Here is a 17,369-nt window from a genome sequence, read left to right on the forward strand (position 1 = left end):
TCGGTCGATCAATCGATTAAATTTTTTTGATTAACCAGTTAAAAATTTTAATCGATTCCCAGCCCTACTAAAAATATTCATATGTCATTAAATAATGATTTTTCACATTTTAAATTTCTAGTATGTTTAGTCTCATGTTTTCTGTAAATTTTGTAAAAATTCGTTTAAAACTCGGCATGTAGTAAGCAAAAATTATACGATGAAAATTGGAAAATTTTTGTAGAAAATAATACTATCGTGAATATATGTGCTATTCTCACGAAAATGCACTCAAGTATTGTACAAAGTTATTGCAAGACATTTGCGATTTTTCTGATACACGGTTAATCAAGAACTTTTGTTTCTTATTTAATTGTTTTTCGGTCTCCTAAATACACTCGTGACTAAATTTTCACTGGAAATGGTGCAATATAAGGTATACATGACCGAAATTTCGGAGCGATTCACCCAATATTTATCTAGAAATGCAAGAAAAAATGTCAAAAAGGACACGGACTTTTGGGAATATAGTGCAGTTCGAGCCCAATGAAAATTCGGAGCTAATGAAAGAAATTTGTAGCAATTAATTTTAATTTACCATTTCTAAAATTTCCACTAGTTTCGGGAATTGTTTCCCTCATTAGTTTAAAATTAGCTTCAGAGCTGAATTTTCATGAATTTCAGTGTTAATTAGCATTTAATTGTGTGTTTAAAAATTTTTATGGGTGTTTCTCAGCATTCATGTATACTATGGAACCTCCCCTGACGGACACTCCCCGTTAACGGACACTTTTCTGATACCCGATCCCGTGGAATAGGGCGTTAATGTATTTCACTCCCCGTTTACTTGGGAATTATGCATAATCACCGGTACAGTGGTAAAAATGTAGTGAAATTTAATCAAACTTTTTATTTATCGAGACGATTGGTGGTTATGCATAATCACCAGTGTATCACTTTCACAGTAACACACACACGTAAACATTTTAACATTAAAAATGTATAAGAACCAATTGCGACCGAAGCCAGGCGTCGTTTAAACGAGGTTCCACTGTGTATCGTGCCTCTCCGTAAGCGGACAAAACTCTTGGTTCCGCGGGTGTCCGTTATCGAGAGGTTCTACTGAATTCTGAAACAACAGATGCCCCGATTCTACTCTCCCCGCTCAACATCTATATGAAATCGGGATTCGGTCCTAAGCGTTTTTGGCATAGTTTTTTTTTATAATTCGCATTTCATAGCCATATATATTTTGTTTTTTGGTGCCCAGAAATTATTTTTCGCACCGGGCCCCGCGTCTGCCAAGGGCGACCCTGTAGAAATGTGCTACGGAGGGAGTCGGATATCTGAAAGTCCCGCTTAGCATATGCGTGTTGTTGAGTTTTGGCTATTTTTCACAACGATATCTCGCCAAACTTTTCCAACCAGGTAAAATAAGATTTAAAACACCACAAAGATTCATTTTTCTTCGCCAAATGCATACTTTTTTTAGCGCCAAATGCCCTTTTTTGTTGGGAAAAACTTGTTGAGCTCGAAAAGAGAAGGAAAAAGAGTTCTGTTGTCGTTTTTTAGTTTTGGCTTTTATTTCCTATAGAGAAACAACTGTGTGTGTGTGTTGTATTTGGAATAAGGCAATTTTTTGCTCTTGGAAATCTTTTCTCTGACTAAAACTTTTCTCTTCTTCTATTTGGTGTTTTTTTTTATGTTGTAGGTGTTTTGTTTTCTCTTATTATATATCATTTTTCTCTTCGATCCTTATGTGCGTGTAACAAAAGGAATCAAAGGATTTTAATCATGAAGTCGTCCGTAATTGCCGTTTTCCTCATTTGCGGTGAGTCACATTTAATACAATTTTTCTATTAATTTATGAATTATCTGAAAAATTCTAAATTGTCTCTTCAATTTAAGAAAAAATATATTTTCTGCAATAATTTCGATTTAAATGTCAAATTTCGATAAATGTCAAATTTTCTAGATAAGAATCTATAAAACTTATTTCATAAAAGGTAAAATAAGTAGAAAATACTTCTTGGTTTTCTTGTACAAATCATTAATAATTTATAGATACTAATCTAAATATGCCATTTCTTCACGATGAGTAATTAGTAGCATATTTACAGAAAATGTCAGTTTTTGTAAATTGTAATTTCTAATTCTTGATTGAATACAATAGAAAAAATTCCAATTAATAAATTCAATTAATAAATTCTAATTAAATTCAATAATAATAGCCAGCATGAATATTCTGATAATAAATTCTTCTAAATATAGGCGTGCTGTTAAGAAACAAAATTTAGTAATTTTTTGATACGTTTGCTTAAATAATTGAGAATTATTAGAAGAAAAATGTAAGGAGAAATCTGAAATTAAACAATAAAATTTAGAAAAGAGACAAATACAGTAATCGACTGAAATTCCTTAAAAATATGTGTTTCCAAAGTTTTCTATTAAAAATATATTTTTTTTTACGTAGAGGAGTGTTTTCTGAAGACGAATAAACCTTTTTAATCAATTTTGATTGTTGCTATCATAAATACAGTAAAAACCTCTTTTAACGGACACCCCTCAGATGCGGTCACCTCTCTTTTACGGCCAAATAATAATTTCCCCCGTATGATAAAAATATGCTTTTCAAACCCCCTGATTAACGGTCATCCTTCTTTTTTACGGATGAATTTTTTCGTCTGCAAAAGAGAGGTTTTACTGTAACAGGAAGCTCCGAAGAAAAATAAATTATGTATTAATAATTTAAATAAAAACAAACTCAAAATCACGTTGTTGGACGAAATATTAAATACTTTTCTTTAAAATCTGTTTTCAATGATAGAAATTCTTTTTCCCCCAAACTATTATATTGTTGAATGTATAAATGATAATTTAAAAGAAAAATTAATTAAATTCAATTATATATATATATATTATTTTCTATTCCGTTAACTTCCCAACTTTGAAGAATTCAAAAAAGGGACTTCGTTTTATGGTGGACACACCCTATTTTTGTTGACCAATCTGCTGAGCATGTTTGTTTTCGTATCATGATTCGGAAAAGAAATGAAAAACCACGTACGCATGCGTATTGCAATTTTAGTTTTCTTGCGTGATTCCCAGAAGTGACGAAAATTGGCTGTTTTTTATTGGCCTAATGAAACTTACCCATTCGTTTTTCCTTATATCCTTTTTGACCCATACAAAGACGAGTTCGTATATTGGCACATTAGCGACATTGTTGTCATCATTTGGAAAAAATATCGTCCGAAAAAAAAACCATTACTTCATTAGTTGTACAGAAGCATTTTTCGGATGAATATTATTTTCAGATTCACTGGTAGAAGTTTTGAAATTCGGAATACATTAACAAACATCGCATTCAATTGCTTTATAACTTCAATGGCTCAAAAAAAAGAAGTTTTTTTGATAATTAGTTATAAGTATCGTATTAATTAGTTATAAGTATCGTATTAATTAGTTATAAGTATCGTATTAATTAGTTATAAGTATCGTATTAATTAGTTATAAGTATCGTATTAATTAGTTATAAGTATCGTATTAATTAGTTATAAGTATCGTATTAATTAGTTATAAGTATCGTATTAATTAGTTATAAGTATCGTATTAATTAGTTATAAGTATCGTATTAATTAGTTATAAGTATCGTATTAATTAGTTATCATGCGTATTATTGCGTATATGCGTAGTTATCATTAAATATCATGTTTTTGAGGTATTTTTTAACTATGTTTCTTCAATGTTTTTACGTTCCATCGGGTGATCACAATTTTACTTTCGGCTTTTGTTCAGAAACAGAGCCGCCTTTATGGGTGCGGTCGCACCGGGCCTCCAATAATTTACGGTGAGTGCGGTAAATTATTGGAGGATTTCACCAATTCTTAGATTATTTCTTTCATTAATTCTGAGTTTTCCCTAAGAATTATTTAAGGAATTATTATTTTTATTTTTTTCTGAGCTTTTATCGATTCTGGAATTTTTTCTTTCATTAATTCTGAATTTCCACTGGTGCTAGAATTATTTCTTCTAATTATTTTTAATTCATCAACTCTAAAATTCATTAGTTTCGGGAATTGTTTCTTTCATTTGTTTAAATTTACTTTTAGTGCTCAATTTTTATCAATTTTTGTGTCAATTTATATTTTAATTGTGCGTATAAAATTTTTTGCATGCATATTTCTCGACATTTTTGTATAATCTGAAATAATAGATGCTGAATCCCCCTCTCCCACAAGATATATAAAAAGAGTGGCAAAGAGGGTCTTAAACATTTTTCGTGCCCCGAAATTGTTCAGACGCACCTGACCATGCTATTATTACCCACGCCCCGCGTCTGGTAAGAGCGGCCCCCGCTCATAAAATAAGAGATTTTAAATCTACTTAAAATTTTAGATAATTCAATAATGATTGATATTTTGATTATTAAAACATCCGTTTATAATAACTTTTTTTACTTTAATGAAAAATAATTTAGTTTGTGGATTTGTTGCAGGTATGTTTTATTGCAAATTATAGTGAGATAATTTTTAGCCATGTTTGAAAAAATGTTTTTTCGTGTGATTATAAATTTAATTTCTTCGGAACCGTGATTTTGTTGATCAAAACTTCAAAACAAAGGCTTTGTTTAATCTAACAATTTCGAGATGATCGTTTTGTTTACCGAATCTCTCTTCGCGATGGTAATTTTTTTTTCTACTGAATCTTGGACAGTGAAACAGTACCTCATTCACCGAATTTCTTATCCAATCGCTTTGAAATCAAGACCTCGTTTATCGAATTTGTTCAAACTATTAGTTTTATTTATCAAATCCATTTGAGATTTGGGTTTTTTTTTTATAGAGTCTATTCAAGATGTGGATTCATCGAATGTATTCAGAATGTGGGTTTTTTATTGGAACTGTTCAAGATGTGAGCTTTCTTATCGACTATATTGAAGATGTGGGCATTTTTATCGAAATTTTTTAATCGAATATTTTCAAGATGAGGTTTTTTTTATCGAATCTATACCAGATGCGGGCCTTTTTATCAAATCTATTCAAGATGTGGGCTTTTTTTATCAAATCTATTCAGGAAGTGCGGCTTTTTATCGGAACTGTTCAAGATGTCAGTTTTTTTTATCGACCATATTGAAGATGTGGGCATTTTTATCGAAATTTTTTAATCGAATATTTTCAAGATGAGGTTTTTTTTATCGAATCTATACCAGATGCGGGCCTTTTTATCAAATCTATTCAAGATGTGGGCTTTTTTTATCAAATCTATTCAGGAAGTGCGGCTTTTTATCGGAACTGTTCAAGATGTCAGTTTTTTTTATCGACCATATTGAAGATGTGGGCATTTTTATCGAAATTTTTTAATCGAATATTTTCAAGATGTGGGGTTTTTTATCGAATCTATACCAGATGCGGGCCTTTTTATCAAATCTATTCAAGATGTGGGCTTTTTTAATCGAATCTATTTCAGATGCGGGCCATTTTTTTATCGACCCTGACTTTCGAAAATACACTAAAAATGGTATATATATATATATATATATACATACATTGAGTATATGTGCTTTGCCGCCCCCCCCCCCCCGGAAAAAGTTGAAATGACGGCCCTGAGATTTTTATCGAACTCATTCAAGATGTAGGCATTTTTATCGAAATTTTTCAATCGTATCTATTTAAGATGTGGGCTTTTTTTATCGAATCTATTCAAGATTTGTTTATTTAATCTTTTTTTAAGATATGAGCTTTTTTATCGAATCTGTTCAAGATTTTATGATTCTATTTACCATATTTTGTTCAAAACAAAATACTGTATATCGAATCTCAGAAACCGTGACTATGTTGATAGACTCTTTTCAAAGGTCGCGATTTCCTTTGTTATTGATTCTGTTCAAAATAATTGTTGTGCTTATCAATTAAATACGCAGGGTGTCTCAGCACCAGGTTTACAAACTTCTAGGAGGAGTACGCCTAAACGTATCGCAATCACATGACAACGAATGGTTGGAAATGCTTCCCTGATGCGGTGAGGTAGGTACACGGAAAACCCCAGAAACGAAAAGAATCACGTAAGTGATTATTACCAACTTGACGGAATTTTCCTTTTCAATATTTTGATTTGCTCTTCCCTCGATTTTCTCATCTATATTCAGAGATTTTTGCTAATCTATTCCAAAAGAAAATCTCCTCCCAAAGTCATCGTGCTGGAGAAAATTTTTTTCCCGGATTTCGAATATATTGTTCTATATCAGGTTTTACTTCTCATGTAAAGAAAGACCTTCTCATCGTCGACGCCCAGGTTCACATTAAATACGATTTCGTTGTTATGAAAATGAATTTGGAAATTCACGAGGAAAGTGAAAAAAAAAACACTCTGACCTTTCATATCACGTGACTTGAATTCAGAATAGCCCTGTTGCATCATAATGTTTTTTGCCAAGAAAACTTCCCCATCCACTGGTTTCTTTCCTTTCGTCTTTTATAGGCTATACCCCCTTCGACCATATAAATACCGACCTCAATTCTTTTGCACCATCCCCATATGGAAGAACTAGTAGTTTTCTTTCCCCGCTCTTATATAAAAGCGTTACGGCCTCTGTTTTTTTACGTGTGTGACCCCTGACCTTACGTTTTCCCATGCAACTAACACTTTCTCTGGGTACTCTTCTTTTTGTTTTTGGGGTTCATGTAAATTGTACGGGTTATTCCTGTTTTTTGCACAGGTGTCTGTGATGTATTAGCTGTACGGGCGTTTGAATGCTCTTGTTCTTGCCGTTTCCAATGCCTTCACGGCAATATTTACAATTGGTTTTCCCATTATTTTGATTCCTGTGCGTTCGTTTTATTCGATTTGTTTTTGCCGTAGTTCTGTAATTCGGTTTTACGGTGTCTAAATCAGTGTTTCTCAACCTGGGGTCATATGCCCCCCCCTTGCGGCCCTGGGATATTCTAAGGGGACCACGAGTGAAAACCAGATGAAAGGGGAGTCATGACAAGTGGTGAAGTGGGGGGAGGGCGCAGAGAGATATGAAGAAATCAAGTTTTCAAGTAAAATATGTTTGGGGGAAAAAGTGTGACTAAAAACTTTTAGAATCCAGCAGAGCTGTCCATGAAGCAGGAGCCATCTAAACTTATGTGCGCATGGCTTGGAGTGCTCATGGGGGACCCTTCATGGTCACATATGGTACTGTAATTTTTGAGTGTAAATATGTATAAGCTGTTTCGATTACGTGAAGGGGCACCCCAGAATTTTGCCCGGGGAACCATGATAGTGAGACCGCCATGCATAGAACCCCCAAAAGATGGAAGTTCAATGAGCTCCAGTCCACGGTAAGGTGCAGACCCATAATGATGTGTCGGTAGGGGCGATTTATTGTGTAGGTTCGTTGGATGGTCCAGCATTTCGCACATACCTATTATTCCCATATAATTTGTCCCTTAAGAAAGGTGGCAATCTCCCACCCACTTTGATTGATCTAGACTCTTAAATTTTTTTTTCACTATAAATTTAATTTGGATTAAACTAAATTCAGTAAGTAGAAAGTGTTTCGCTCGTTCATGAGGGTGAAGGGGGGGGGGGGCTCTATGTAAGACGAGGGAGCCACGAGAAGAAAAGTGGTTCAAAGTGGGCCATAAGCTAAAAAAGGTTGAGAACCACTGGTCTAAATAACTGTTTATGCTGTTTTTTATCAACTCCGACTCGTGAATACGCGAGCCGGTCTCCCATTTGATACCCGCAAGGGTAAAAGGCTTATATCCCGGGAGGGACAGAGCCTGGGTCGTGCCTGGTCTGTCGGTCTCCCATTTGAAAATGACTATCCACCGACAACAAACAGACCTTCAACACGCTACTTACACAAAATGAAAAAAATTCAGACACTTGATATTTTCACTTCAAAAATAGGAGACAGATGGCGGCACTTGTAGAACACGGTAACACGCATAATTCTGACAACATAAATACGTTAGGGTTAGGGCCATCCATACACTCAGAACGCACATTTATACATGTAATAATTTGTTAGAAATCCCGCAGAGGAATGTGTACGCGGAGAATGTACGATTAAATAGTAGTAGTAGTAGTAGGCAGTGCCGTCTTAACGCATGGGCCAGGGGGCCTCAAGAGAATAGGGGCCTCAGAAAAATGAGAAGTAGTTCAATTCTTCGATAATTTGCCAGGTAGGGACCTCAGAAAAATCACTTGGCCCGGGGGCCCGTGATGCTCTTAAGACGGCCCTGGTAGTAGGGTCTAAATAACTGTACCCAATACGTACGGTGAATATCGATATGTAGCTGCGAACTCTACTGATTGTGATTCGAAAGGCGGTTGTCGGACTATTCTACGAGATTCTTGACTTCTTTGGCAACTGTTGGTGGAAGATTGCACAAGATTCTAGATTTCTTCGCCAACTACTGAACGTTGAAGGACCCGTTAAACCTAGATCTCAAACGGATATCTTAGCAGGCCCGAAGGATGGGTGTATCCGGAAATTTATTATTTTATATATGCAGGGTGCATACATAAGTATGGAATTTTACTGGCGAACCGTTAAGCCTAGAACTATACTTCCAATTAGAAAAAAGTATCCATAGAACGTGTAGTACTCAGATATGTCATTTATGTGTTTCAAGGGATACATATTAATGTAGGGAATACATTAAATTAACCTTTATACAGTCTTCGTGTGCCATAAACCCTAGTTAGAAATTTGAAAAACTCTTTTCAAATGCGGTCAAAACAGTTTTCACGCATTTAATGCAGTTTTTTTCCGAACTTTCCTCCGTTTTTCGAATCCGAATGTCTCAGTGAAGAAATGTCTCACTTAGAAACATGGATTTTTTTTTTGTTGGCATCAGAAGAGATGAGGCAACAACTTTTTAACTAGGTTTTGGGGCACACGAGGATTGTATAGAAAGTTAATTTATTTTTCATTTAATAACCTTACAACCCCTTGAAACATGAATGACATATCTGAGTACTACACGTTATACGGAAGTATGCTTTTAGGATCAACGGTTCACCAGTAAAACGCTATACGCCTTGTTACCTATGCACCCTGTATATGAATCACAAATTACTTCTCCAAGTACTGCCGGACGATTACGCAAGATTCTAGGTTTCTTCTTCGCCTACTATGGCCGGACTATTATACAATATTCTTGATTCCTTCGCCAACTATTACTGGACGATTCACAGATTGTGAACAAGAACTAATTATCTAATTACTGGCGTATTTACAGAGTTGGGGTGGGGGGGGGCTAAGTGGGCTATAGAAAAGAAAGGCAACTTAAGAGGGGCGGCCAATTTGAAGGAAGTGGTCAAGAAAATTGAACTCGATTGAGAGCTTATAGGAGAAATGAAACTATGTATCTCTCCTCGAAGGTTAAGAGCCAGGGGTGTCGAAATTTCTATAGCTCACAGGCAGCAAAACCATATATATATAAATCCGCCTCTGTATATAATTCATACATACATTGCCAACTACGGCAAAACCTCGATATAACGACACTCTGTGGACCAAGAAAAAGAACATAGTTGTAGAGAGCGATTATATCGTTATATCGAGCGGCAGCATTTTCAGCATTAGAGCATAAATATTTCCAAACAAGACATGAAAAAATATCGTTGTAGAGGGATTTATCGTTATATCGAGTATCCTGTAGCGAGCTTTCACTATATTTAAAACGAGAAAGACTCTTCATTTCTGGACACATCCGTGGGCACTTTGTTATCTCCTTGAAAATGAGAGGTGGAATGTGTCTGGTCTTTCAGGTTCGGTATCTGAATAAGACCACATTTTTTTAGCCTATACCACGGATTTCGTATTTTCATTAATTTAATTTGCATGCACCTGTGCGCAAGGGGCAGCTTAAGCGAAGGTGCAAGGGGTGTGGTGCATGCAGTTGGTAGCAGGTTATAAGGGTCGGCAACTCAGACTTTTTTTAGACATTTTCCAAAAATTCACATGACACCACGTTTTGAACCATAATTAGGCAAAGATGATGTTGAGAAGATTTGAGGCAGTGCCGTCTTCAAGCATAGGCCTACATGGACACTGTCCGGGATGGACACTGTTCTCATGATAGGGACTCGGTATAGTGAGATCTACTTAGAATTTTTGAGGATATGTATGTAAATTGGCTGCTATTACTTCTAACTAGGTAAGGAGACTCCTCCCCCCCCCCAAAAAAAAATTACTTTGCCCGGGAGCCTATGATGTTGTTAAGACGGGCCTGGGACAATATCTGGTATAACTAAGACAACAATCTTGAGCTAAAAAACAGGACGTATGGCCACGCATATTTTGTGATGTGAACAATAATGTGCGGCTTTAATATAGTCGATCCCCGTTTTAACGAATACCGTTATAGCGAGAATCTCGTTCTGACGAAAATTTTCTAATCAACCAGATAAGTTTACATAGGAACAATGTAAAAACCTAGAATTCCTTTATAACGAAATTTCGTTATTACGAAGTGATTTATCCGATCTCTTGGAGTTCGTTATAACGGGATTCGCCTGCACCATAACAATAGGTTCATCTTCCCTAGGGCCCTGTAGGTTAAAGCCTTGCACCAGGGTCGTTTTTAGAGGGGCGATACATGAAACTTTTCACCCGGGCGACAGGTAACCCCAAGCCGCACATGCTCGCGCGTACTAATTGTTTGCGAAGTCATACACGAGAAAACGTCTTATTAAATAACAAACCGGGACCGAAAAAAAATGATTTCGCCAATTAAATGCAATATCCACGTTCCAAACATCCCTGGGGAAAAGTTCAACTAACGACATTTCTCATTTCGTCGAATATGCTGTTGTTGTTTGTTATAACCGGGATTCTCGTGTCCTATTGAAGCTGGAACATCATTGTGTTCATATATATTCCCGTGTGCGTGTAATTTATATCCCCCCCCTCTTTTATTTTTACACGAGCACAAACATCGCTTCTACGAGAAAAAAAAAAAAAAAGCCTAAGAGAGAAAAGTCATTGTGCCGAAGAGGCATGACGAATTCTTAGAAGCCGGGCCTCAGGCAGGTGTGCAAACTTCCCTCGCAAAAATCCATGAACTAAACGCTCACGTCCTTCGCGGAGATATTTATTACTCCATTCTGAAGCCTTTTTTCGTTATTGTTGTACAGGTACCTTGTTTTGTTTTCCTATGGTCTCAGGGGTTCTGTCTTAGACGTTATTCAAACAATAAAGTACTTAGTACTGATGAGAGAGGATCAGTAAAGAGCTTGTGAAACAGCTTCGCAATGGGCTCATTAGGTTTCATCCCCATGGAGCTCAGGTAATTCTGGTGACAGCATATATGGTTACCATATGACCCGTATTTTTGACTATCTACGCCAATTACTGTATATATATATATATATATATTTTTAATGAAATTGTCCCTTCCCCCTCCCCCCAGTACTTCCAACGAAGCTTACTTGAATTTTTAATCGAAACTATTACTTAAAACATGCGCCTCGTATACATTCCTCATAGGAATTTCTAACGAATTTTTGTGTTACACGCAGGGCTTGTCTTAAAGATCGTCATGGGCCTCCCCGAACTGATTGATTTTTTGAGGCCCCGATGGTTACGAGTGATTGGTTAAAAATTTTCATGCTTAATTTTGAAAATCTTTACAGGATCTCACCATTACATTGGCCTCCGGGCCTGGCCCAGGCGGGTACATGATTTAAGCAACACCACCTCTTACAGAAAAAGACCTCCGCACGAAGCTTGTGACGTCACTGAAGAAGTCCATCCCCCCCCCCCCATAGCCATTGGACGTACTACAAAAATGGAGAAAAGATGGCGCATGCGTTGGCCTGCTATATCTAATGTTGGGTGAGATGGCCTTCTTCAGTGACGCCACGAGCTTCGCACGGAGGCCTTCTTCTATAGGAGGCGGTGTTGCTTGAAGATGACGCTGCGATTACACGCAGAAGCGTATTTTGCGTTTGGATGGCCCTAACGTGTTTATGCTTGTTTTGTGTTGTACTAGTGCTGCCATCTGCCTTTCATATTTTGGATTGAAAATGGAGAACGTCTGAATTTTCCTGTTACGAAAGACCCGTCTGCTCTCTGCTGTAATCGAAACTAAAATCTTTGCCGAAGGTAATATTTGGGAGCGGTAGCCCGATAAGATACTCGCCTACAGTACCAGAGGATACTTTCCAGCATGGCCCAACTCCGCTGAGTAAATGGCTTACATACCCTAGCGGGACAGAGCCAGGGCCCTGCCTGGTTCTTCAGTACCAAAGGGTGTTCTTAGAGGTATCGCGAGTTCGATACCCGATTCGTCCCATTCAGCAACTTTCATGACGCGGGAGTACAACAGAAACGGTGACAACATGACCACAGAAGAAAAAAAAATTGCTACTGCAGGAAATCCACACCGAAGAGTTAGTGCACCAACCTCTTGGCGAGTATTAAAAAAATATCAAAAATGTCAAACGCTACCGTTTGGAATCCACAATAAATTGTTGTTCCCGGTCAAATTAGCCCTCGCGTACAGAAAATGACCGTGGTTCGACAAAAAATGAGCAATCAACGAAGATAATATTCATTACTTATGTATTAAATTACTATAGTTATAGCAAACAAATATTCATCTCACAAATTTATCATTTCAACATCTTTTTTTCGTCAAACGCAACAACGCTTGGCAATAGCCCTTTTGTTTCCCAACCTCGGAAACATTCTAGCAATTCCAACGGTAATTGGTGACTTTGCTCACAGTTGGCAACAATAGGCGATGCTCTGTGTTTAAAAAGAACTCGATTTCCCACGCTTTTCTCGCTGAAAAACCCACTAACGGCCGTATTAACCAACACAGTTTGAACAGCAATTGCATGTGAAAGGATTGAAGATCGAAACGGATTGGTTAAATTGAGGATTTTAACCAATCCGTTTCGAACGCTAATCCTTTAACCTGCGATTGTAGTTTAAACGATGTCGGTGAATACGGCCACAAGTGAGCTCCCCTACCCTCCTTTACTCCTATCATCGAGAAAATTATGGGAAATCGGGTTCTTTTTTAAACACAGAACATCGCCTATTATTGCCAACTGTGATCAAAGTCACCAATTACCGAATGATAGGAGAGCAGCTCACTTAGAGCCGTATTCACCGACATCGTTTAAACTAGTCACAACTTTTGGATAAGAGATCGACATAGATTGGTTAAAAATCTGAATTTAACCAATCCGTGTCGATATTTTATCAAAAAATTGTGGGAAATCGCGTTCTTAAACACAGAGCATCGCCTATTGATGCCAACTGTGAGCAAAGTCACCAATTACCGTTAAAATTGCTAGAATATTTCCGAGGTTGGGAAACAAAAGGGCTATTGCCAAGCGTTGTTGCGTTTGACGAAAAAAAGATGTTGAAATGATAAATTTGTGAGATGAATATTTATTTGTTTGCTATAACTATAGTATAATTTAATACATAAGTAATGAATATTATCTTCGTTGATTGCTCATTTTTGTCGAACCACGGTCATTTTCTGCACGCGATGGCTAATTTGACCGGGAACAACAATTTATTGTAGATTTCAAACGGTAACGTTTGAAATGCTTGTTTTTTTAATACTCGCCAAGCGATGAGAGAAGAGATGAAGATATGCGATTAAACTTGAAGAGAGATGAAGTCTCAAAAATTTTACGAAACACAATGCGTATTCTTTCACACTCTGTCGGATACGCAGTGTGTGCGGCTAAGAGTATACATACACCTAAAGATTTCACAGTAGCTAGAATTACGGTTAGTTAGATGACTTTCACATTAGGGGACAAATGTCCTCGTAATTTCGTAACCCTAAAGCATTCCTCTTGCCTCTAGTCCTTACATATTTCACACTGAACTCAGTATTCATCGTACGATTGCTCACAGACGGGACAAATGGACTTCCCGTTGCATTGTCAAACTAATTGAGAGAATCGCTTTTTTTCTCGATGACGTTTAGAAATTTTTTTCTGTGATTTCAGGGCCTTTTCGATGCAATTTTAGTCCATTTCTTCATTTTATGAGCTCGACCGCCTTTGCTTTCTCAATTCCACATATCACTTCATTTTTTAACAGAGAAAACGCATATTAGTTACGCGCGTATTCTTAGCTACCCGTGCATCGCTTTTCTAAATCGTTCGTAGATAGCAACGCCTAAGATAGAGTTGAATTACCATACTGTTTTACGTCGTGACCATACTCAGTGCAGTCTTAACGCATGGGCTCACCCGGACACGGACCGGGGGGGGGGAGGGGCTCAAGAGAAGAGGGGCCTCACAAAAATGAGATCCGGTTGAACTTTTCTGGGATTTACCAGGTAGGGCCTCCGAAAAACCACTTGGCCCGGGCGGCCCATGATACTCTTAAGACGGCCCTGACCATACTGTTTTACGTAATAAGATGGTCATATATCCAGGATGTCATCAGTTATTTCGATTTCTTCGAAACACACGTGCTGACATGATCGTAGTCATTAGGGGCCATTCAAGTATTACGTCATCATCGATGGGGGGGGGGGAGGGGGTTTCCGATTTGCTGACTTTTTATGACAAGGGAGGAGGGGGGTTTTGGATAATGCTTACGTCATCTACCACCCTTTATGAAAATATGAGTTAGGATTCAGAGGGGCAGAGCTGATGACGAAATTTTGCTGACAAGAGGGGGGGGGGGTCAGCGTTTTGCTGACTTTTGCTGACAAGGGGGGGGGAAGGGGGTCAAAAATGGCTAAAAATTTGCTTACGTAATACTTGAACGGCCCCTTATTACGTGCTTTGCTGCCAACAGTGAAAAATAGCGTGCTTGTTCTTACGCACCTTTACTATTAGATGGTCAGCTAAGTTAACTTACCCATGTTTTATGTTCGGAAAATCAAATATAGGAATCGTCATGCACTTTATTCTTATTCGTTTTTGGTGAATTTGAACACAAAACATCGTTTCGAATGGCATTGTCTCACCTTATTCCACAATTTCTCTGTCGATTTTTATATAAAACGACACACACAATAGGAATCCACGTTTCTTTTAAAACTTGTTGACGGAAATCACTTCCCAATTTCCATCACTAATACCACACATTATGTGATTTTTTCCCCCCCTCACTTATTCTAAAATATAAATGGAGATCTTTATCGGAAACTAGTTTCCGCCATTTATAACGCTTTTTTTTTCCTTTATTTATTTATTTCTCTTCAGCATCGTGTAATATAAAAGGAATTAAAATAAAAATCCGCTCCATTCATCAAGGACTCTTTGTCCTCGATCAAATGTTGATTGTGAAAAACACATTTTTGTTATGGCGCCATGTTATTTTCCCTCTTCTCCCCCACCGCTCTTGCATTCCGCCATTTTAATTGTACTTCTGGCAACGCCCTATCCATCTTGCATCGGTGTCTGTTTTCATTCTTTACAGAATTGTTTGTCGGTTTGTTGTCCGTGGACCAGAGACGGTCTATGAAGATGGGGAAGTCGGTACTTATCCAGATTTGCTAATTTAATTTCGATTACATTGAAAGTGATTGAATTGTGAGCACAACCACATGAACGCTAGGGTCTCTGCCACCGGACTTATCCCGAGATCTCTTCCAGCCCAGCTTCGTGGCAGAAGAGAGTGAGCACAAGCACAGTAATTTCTGGAAGAAGAGCCACTGCGAGCAATTTTTCTCCCGAGAATATTTTTCCCGAAATCGAAGTTCGATATTAATGGCATTGTATTTGGGAACGTCCTCTCCGTCGTTGACATAACTTGTTGGTATAACCCGGTGCAATCCCCTGGGATTTGAAATAAAAATGGTAGAAGGGGACGTTAAAAGTGTGACGGACGTTATACCGAGATTGCCGCTGTGGTGGTCGAGTGGTTATAGTGCCGGACTCGTGATGCGAGGATCCGGGTTCGAACCCCACAGTGGTGGTCGGCTGAAGTTGGTTTTCTGTGGTTCCCAACTTCAAGGCGCAAATGCGAGCCGATCCCCCCGTTAAAAAGTCTCGCCACAGAGAGCAACAGTCCTACAACGATAAATAATTCAATCATAACACTTCACTCACTGTTAGAAAAACTGGGGGCAGATGACAGTACTACACATAACAAGCATTACACAGAAACAAACTTTACGTCAGGTTGCACTACACGTACACGCACATTCCCGCATGTACCGATTCGTTGGGGGTTCCGCGGGGGGAGGGGGGGGGTGTGATGTAGCAGTAGTAGGTAGGGCCTCCAAAAAATGGCTCGGGGATCCATGATGTTCATAAGTCAGCCACCTCGTTGGGCAATTTGCCTGTTGTGGCGTTGTATTTGTATTGTATTGTATTTGTATTGTATTGATACAGCTGGATCTTAGTATAATTCGGTGTCCAATCGATCTTGGTATAATTTCGGGGTACCAAAAAGGAAAAAAAAATGTCTTAAGTGGGCTGACGTTCAAAGTGATAGACGATGCAACTAGATCCGATTTCGATGCAGCCAAACCTTGGTATAACTCGGCGCCACCCATGGGAACTAGATAAAAATAGGAGTAGTGACGTTATATAAAAGTAATCGCTTATCCCGAGATCCGACTGTAATACAACTAGGGCTTGGTATAAGTCGGTGTCACCCTGAGGGTACCAAAACAACAACAACATGTGTTCATAAGTGTGAGGGGATGTTCAAAATTATAGACGCTACACCCAGATCAGATTTTAATGCAGCCAAACCTTGGTATACCTCTGTGTTACCCATGGGAAGTACATAAAAATGGGACGGGATGACGGTAAACGTTATAGACGTTATCCCGCGATCCAACTGTACTTCGGATTCAACATTCATGTTGCAAGGGGGTTTGTATAGTTATTAAAATAGGGAAATTAACTATTTATACGGACACCGTGTAATACCCAGTGAGAGAAAGTTATTCTACTGTCGCTTCTCTACGTTTCCTAGTGCAATATTCCCAGAGATGTTCGAATTCAAAAATCAGTGGAAAGTTGGGAAAAAACATCATAAATTGAATAACAACGCTTCTTTCTCTGATTTATGTTGTTCTTCTCGCTAACTTTTCTCCGATTTTTGAACTCAAATATCTCTGCGAATATTGCACTTGTTGTTGTTGGCCTCAGGATAGAGACAGGGCAACATTCTACTCATTGGGTTTTTGAGCACAGGGTGTTCGTGTAAAAAGTTAGCTTTTTTATCTTCAATAACTACACAACCCTTTGCAAAATGAATGACGTATCTGAAAGTCTACACGTTATTTGGATATTTTTTCTAACTGGATCAACGGTCCGCGTTGGTCAACAGCCTGTAGGATCAACGGTCCGCGAGTAAAATGCGGTGAGGGGGGGTGGGGTTATGTAATCACCCTGCATATTTCCCGAGATTCGACAGTAATATAGCCAGATCACAAATCGAATGA

The 17,369-nt window shown here is 37.9% G+C and overlaps 1 protein-coding gene across 1 annotated transcript in view; it reads left to right on the forward strand.

The window, feature by feature from the left end:
* The first annotated feature begins 1,543 nt into the window (after window positions 1-1,543).
* LOC149065917 (uncharacterized) overlaps window positions 1,544-17,369 on the forward strand; it is a 72,645-nt gene continuing 56,819 nt past the window's right edge. Inside the window, exon 1 of the mRNA XM_089253332.1 lies at window positions 1,544-1,810. Coding sequence (XP_089109458.1) covers window positions 1,774-1,810 — 37 coding nt within the window. The 5' untranslated portion in view covers window positions 1,544-1,773. The remainder of the gene's footprint in view (window positions 1,811-17,369) is intronic.

Source organism: Pholcus phalangioides, unplaced genomic scaffold (genome assembly GCF_987345545.1).
Source record: "Pholcus phalangioides strain wild (caught in Gottingen) unplaced genomic scaffold, Ppha-v1.0 ptg000037l_1, whole genome shotgun sequence".
Classification (NCBI taxonomy): domain Eukaryota; kingdom Metazoa; phylum Arthropoda; class Arachnida; order Araneae; family Pholcidae; genus Pholcus; species Pholcus phalangioides.